This window comes from Tarenaya hassleriana, unplaced genomic scaffold (assembly GCF_000463585.1).
Source record: "Tarenaya hassleriana unplaced genomic scaffold, ASM46358v1 Cleome46, whole genome shotgun sequence".
Classification (NCBI taxonomy): Eukaryota; Viridiplantae; Streptophyta; class Magnoliopsida; order Brassicales; family Cleomaceae; genus Tarenaya; species Tarenaya hassleriana.
Genome location: NW_010967304.1, coordinates 773,709 through 780,195, shown reverse-complemented (window position 1 = coordinate 780,195; position 6,487 = coordinate 773,709). Strand labels below are relative to the sequence as shown.

The window sequence follows — 6,487 nt, the reverse complement described above, 5'->3', positions numbered from 1 at the left end:
CAAAGACTGAGGGAACCCTGACTCGAGTACTCAGAAAAATTTTTATTGTTCCCCAACACCTACAGATTTCTGCAAGCACATGAATCTGTTCATGTCAAGTGGTTTTATTAAGAGTTTAGCCAGTTGATATTCTGTGGGAACATACTCAATCGCGAGTGTTTCTTTTCAACATGTTTCCTAAAACAATTCGTCCAATTGAATAAACCATCAACACATACGAATCCATACCTCTTTCCACTGGTGCTCTCGGTTTGTATTTCATTTATCCTCCTGTGTTGAACTCGAGTTTGTCGACATGACTTGGGTACAATTTTCTCTTCGTGAGTGAGCTCTGACATTCTGTGAACATCCCCTGACTTGTCAGTGGTGGATACTTTGAAACACTTTGGCTGATTTTTGTTCTTTTCTGTCCAGGTATAACAGTGGTTTGTTGTTCGTTTTCCTGTCAACACACAATCATCTTTTTCATTAGACACATAGCACGCATCATGAGTGAATCTTACCTTCATACCATTGTCACAAAGTTGACTAATGCTGATCAAATTTGCCTTAAGTCCCTGCACAACATTCACATTTTTGAGATTAAGCATTCCTTCAATATTGAGACAACCTTTTCCTACCATCTTTCCCTTCTTTCCATCACCAAATGTCACGTCGTCTCCTTTCTTATCACTGACAAAATTTGACAGCAACTCCTTCTTCCCTGTCATATGCCTTGAACAACCACTATCAAGGTACCATATGTTATCATGATTACTTTGCTCAGAGGTCAATGCCACATTATAGTTAAGAGCATCCTTCCTTATCCAAATCTGTTTCATAGTAAAAGGATAGTGATTATACTTACCTTTATCCCGATAGGCTTTTAGATGATGACAATGAGCTCGAATATGACCCTTTTTACCACAGAAAAAAACAGCTCCATCTCTCTTGGTATGTTCTCCTCGACTGGAAGTCAGATTGGTAGTGCCTTGTATGGAAATCAGGTCTAGAGTACATTGGTTGAAAGTCAGGTCTGGAGTGAGGGTCCCTTCGGATTTTGTCAGGTACTTCTTCGCCCAGTATTCCTCCTGACACAAACTTACCTTGGTTCTTGCTTTACTCGCCCACGTATCCAAGCCCTGTATGTCTAGGATCATGTCTGCCCACGCCGAGCAGATAGTCCAACTTCTCTGTTCCACTTCCAAGCATTCGTACATTCTTCTTTGTTTCTTCTATTTGTCGTTTCAAGTGAGTGATCTCCTCTTCCTGTAGCACTATTTCGGTCTTTGCTTCTTTTAGTTGCAGCTCCAATTCCTTCTTCTCCTTGACCAGTCTCATGTTAATCTCGTAGATCTTCATTGTCTCATTGTAGAGTTCGTTCACATATACCTCTTCATCATCAGATTCTTCATCTATGATCCCAATGAATGCACATAAGTTTGATAACTCTTCCTCTTCTTCTTCTTCAGATTCTATCTCAGAGCTGTCATGATTGATAATGACTTTTCCTTTTCCTTTGGATTTTTCCAAACACTCTTTTTTCGTATGACCATAGCCCTGACATTCATAGCATTGTATCTCTTGAAGGCTCTTCAAGACAGTTTCTCTTTTGGCAACACTAGGACAATTTGCCTTCCACTGTCCTTTTCCCTTGCATTCCAAACATCTGTTGGTCTCTTTTGCTTCTTGCTTTTGGGGATATGAAGCTTTTTTCTTGAAAAACTTATTGAATTTTTTCAATATAAGTGACATATCGTCTTCAGCTGTAATATGAAGCGAGTCATCTTCTGGAACGTGAAGGGCTACTCCTTTTTTGCGAGGTGGCACTGACTTTTTTCTGATAATATTCAACTCTAATTCATGAGCAGCAAAAATACCGATGGTTTCTTTGAAACTTACATTGTCAGTGTTGTGTACCATCTGGAATGCAGCAATTTGAGGTATGTATTTCTCCGGTAAGCTCATGATTAATTTGTTGACCAGTTTACTATCCTTGTACTGCTTTCCCAAAGTTGCAGCTTCATTCGCCAATGCACTGAGTTTTCCACAAAACTCCTTCACGCTTTCATCCTCATCCATCTCCAACTTATCAAACTGATGTTTGACAATGTCACGCCTTTTCGTCTTAACACTTGATGTTCCTTCATGTATCAATTCCAAGGTATCCCAAGCTTCTTTGGCGGTTTTGCATGCTTGGATCTGTTTGAATTCATCTGAATCCACAGTGTTGAAGATGATTGAAAGTGCTTTTGAATTTAGTGTTGAAACTTTCTTTTCATTCACCGTCCATTGTTCGTTGGGCTTAAGCGTCTCCACACCATCAATGATGACTTTTAGAATCGTCCACCCCTTCTGAACTGTGATCCAGACATCCTCATCAATTCCTTTGATAAGGTTCATAACCTTGACCTTCCAATACCCATAGTTGTCTGCATCAAGCAACAACGATCTTCCAAAGGCTTGTAACTCCTTTAGTGTCTGCATTGTGCGTATTGCTTGTCCCACACTAATATGAGAGGAATAATCCTACGATCAGTGACCAACGCTCTGATACCAATTGAAAAAGTTAACGAATACGCACTCTTCAACAATCCACTGATTCTATTCACTTGTAAAGATCGTGAATTACAACTCTTTTTTGTTCGAGCTAATCCAACCCACGAACACAACTCCCCTGAGTTTGTTCCCCTTTACAACGTAAATTCTATCAGCAAAACGCAACCCCAAGTGTTTCCACACTCCCCTGAAAGGTTCACCACAATTATGATTTTCGGGCTCACCCTCAGTGAAAACTAACGTTTTCTCAAGTGACCCTCACCAGAATAAAAACTCTCTTAGAAAAGACTAAACTTTCTCAAGCTCTCTCTCTTTTTGTGCGTGCTCTCTTCATGCTCCAGGCTCCTCCTTTTATAGATGTCAAGACGTGGTTTTGATCTGATTTGTTGAGATTTGATTTAATCTTCTCAAGATCCTCTTTGTGTCTATTTCTATCTCTTTTGTATTTATCTCTTTCCAAATCACTTAGCTCCAAGGAGTTTGAATCAACTTCAACTTCCTCATTTGATTTTATCTCTTCATAATTTGATTTTATCTCAATAATCTTCTGAAACCTTCAACACAAATCAAATCTTTCCTGCACTTTTAGTTAAACACAAATACTAACCACATCAACCCTAACACTAACAAATTGGAATTAATAAAAAAAACGTAGATAATAATTGTCAATTAATACTTTTGGCAACCGTTTTTTTTGTTTTAGTGGGCTAATGAGTAGTTGGCCAATTTTTTCTTTAAATAGATTTGTAATTTTTTTACTATAAACATAGTATAAGGCGTAACTAATTAAAACTTTGAATTCATTTGATTCTATCATAGACATATACCACGAATATTTTTGTCATATATTGGCTGATTCAAATTTTTAGAATTAATTTCTTTTTGCAAAATTACAATCAATATCATTTACTTTAATAATAGTTGTGGCCGATGTAAGGAAGTCTTTTTGAATTTTTTTTAAGTGTATTATTCAATTAACAGACATCAAATTTTTTTTTTGGTAATGGTAAATATTATATATGTAAATAACCGTACAAAAGAGATTACCAAAAGGTAATACAGATATTAGAATTCATAATTAGAATTCATAATAGCAAACGAGAACAATAAACTAAAAAAGATTGAAAGTTAAATAGTAAGTCGTCGGAAAGTGAGCACTAGAAGGGTTATGCAACGTGGGTCGCAAGTGGTCGATGTTGGATGGTAAGAGACACTAAAGTCTACCTTTTCCCTTTCGAACTTTTCCGACCAGTGTGAAATCCGTGGGATCTAGAGGTATATTGACAGCACGAGGACGTAGAACACGCTGAACTCCTTGGACTTTAGTAGCAGTGGAGGAACGAGCTCGTAGAATTCTTTGTGCTTTTGCCACTAGTTCTTCATCTGAGTCAAAACGAAATTTTTTACAAGTAGTATTTCCATTTATGTGGTGAACCGATTTGGTGGAAGTAGGTGACGCAAGGTCTGGATCATGCGGAGAAGGGGTATTTTGAAAGGAGTCCATACATGGAGTTGTTATAGAAGGCACCGTTTTGTGGTGGCGACTAGGATCCGATGATTCCGGAAGAGGGATATTAGCGGGGCTAACATGAGATACGACGGTATCAGTGGTTGTGATTGGTGGTAATGTGAAATCCGATTGCTCCTCGGCAGTCCCCTCAGATGGCGGATCTTGGGGTTTCTCCTCTGAGTGCTCAGTGTTGCTCACAACAGATTTTGTTGGACAACTCTGCTTCCTATGTCCATATTCAGCACAAATATCACATTTTGGTGGAATCCAAGCGTAGGATACATTTACCGCAATAATACCTCCTTGCTCATCCTCAATTTCAACAGTATTGGGCAACGAAGATCCAAGTTGGACCTCAATCTTAACCTTCGCTCCGCCTATGTTCAAAGGGTCCAGTTGCATTCGTTCTGTATGTAGGGGTTCACCCACTCCAGATGCTATGTAACTGATGCCCTTCAATGAATAATGCTCTGCTGGAATGTTTGTGAACTTTACCCAGATCGGAGCAGTAGTCAATGTCGTCTTTCGGAAAGTAGCAGTGGCCGACCATTCCGTCACAGTAAACATCACATCAGCAGCTCTCCAAATACCAACTTCAAGGATCCAATCGCGGGTAGCAAGATCAGGAACATGAAATAGACAAGATGAATTGTTTATCCGCCTCACATGTATTCGAGATTTCCTCCCCCAAATCGGATTTAAGATTTGATACAGCTTTGAACCCGATGGAGTGATTCCGTAAAACTGGCCCACAAGGTAGCCATTCCAGTTTTGAGAGGTCTCCAAGAGAACCAAGCTAGGAACCCGGATGCGGGGCGTTCCCTCAGCCGAGATCGTCGGGATAGCTAATCTTCGCAGGTTCCTGGAGGTATCTCGTAGCCTTTGTGCCCATGGAAACTGAGTATCAGAAGGTTTAATCGGACTTCCAACTAGACTAGGAGTTTGATTTTGGTTAGGAGTTGGTTTCTTACTCAGAGGAGGGAAATCAACCATCGAGTGCACTAGGATTTTAGGGTTTTTGTGGAACCAGAGTTGAGGGAGATGAGGGTACCCGGATGGAGGGGTCTGAAGATCTTTCCCCAGTCGTCGGTGGAGCAGGAGTCACCATAGTCGAGAGATTGAGGATTTCGTAAGAAAAATCCAGAAAAGGTAGAAACATAGAACAAACAAAAAAAATGAGAGAGATTTCTCTCTGCTAAATAAAAGTTAATTGATATTTATATAATTTATTAATAAAATTATATGTTATATATTACAATATTTTATGATATATAATTCAATTAAATCAAAATTATATTAAAAAATTAAATCAATATAATTCGTTTATGTGTAAATTCGGTTATTTCATACAGTTAGCAATGTTCCTAGCAAATATAGTTTCAACTTTTTTTTTCTTGTTAAAGAAATTACAAGAAATTTTCAGCCAAAATACATTTGGGAAGACTTTGGCAATCCGGCTCCTGTCGGACCTTGGCATCACAAAGTTTTGGCTTAAATATGGAGTTTGAATATTTTTCCGATACTCTATGATCTATCTATACTTTCTTGTACAAAGTTTTGGCTTAAATATGTAATTCTTGTTATGGGTTCACTTAATGTAGCTTTCATATTGTAATTTCACTAATAAACTCGTAAACATTGTAATTCAATGTCCTGGAGACGGAATCTGTTAATTGTGAAGTTTTTATGTCGAAACTTAATTGAGATTCAAATATTTACCCGAACGACTTGGTATTAACTATAATTGAACTTACGAGTTTTTTTTTCCTAGGGAAAAAAGATATATTAATCCTAAATACGTTTAGACATCTTATTGATTACCAAATCTATATCTATATATATTAAAAGTTGTGTTTGAAGGAATATGGTGAGGACACATCATCTCCAACTCATCATCTATGTGGCAAGTTTTCTAATATTTATTGGCTATTAAAACTCAATAGAGAGAAAATGGAGTAATATATTAATGAAGAATAAGATGATAAGGAATAAATAATTTTATGTGGTGGTGTTTTTTTTTAATCAGCAAAAAACTTATCACATTTTCCTTATAATATAAAAATATAAAATGAAAATTGGCTAAAAACATAGAATAAAAAAGTTATAATGCTTTTTCATTGTGATCACTGCTCCGGTATGAGCCGACGTACCAAAACAACTCCGTATCATCTCAACCTTCACCTCCGCCTTGGACTGACCGTCATATACAAACCATTGGTGGTGTGAATGGTGGCTCCGGTGGTCATGCTGATGTTCTGGTCGGGGACCAGCTCGAAGTTTAGGTGCTGCAAGAATATCGCCAGCGCCACTATTGCTTCCATTAACGCAAACTAATCGCCTACGCATTTCCTAGCGGGAAAATCACCCAAATAACTCACTTGGGTCGCATCTATTTCAGTGTACACCACCGAAAAAAAAAATTCAATTTTAACCCACTTT

At 38.0% G+C, this 6,487-nt stretch overlaps 1 protein-coding gene across 1 annotated transcript; it reads right to left on the bottom strand.

Annotated features, from left to right (window-relative positions):
- Positions 1–262: 262 nt before the first annotated feature.
- LOC104825438 lies at positions 263–2,466 on the bottom strand. Its single transcript, XM_010557764.1, has 4 exons — positions 1,111–2,466; positions 621–812; positions 504–557; positions 263–442 (listed from the first exon to the last, which is right to left on the bottom strand). The coding sequence occupies exons 1-4, from the start codon at positions 2,464–2,466 to the stop codon at positions 263–265; spliced, it is 1,782 nt and encodes a 593-aa protein (XP_010556066.1).
- Between the last annotated feature and the right edge of the window lie 4,021 nt (positions 2,467–6,487).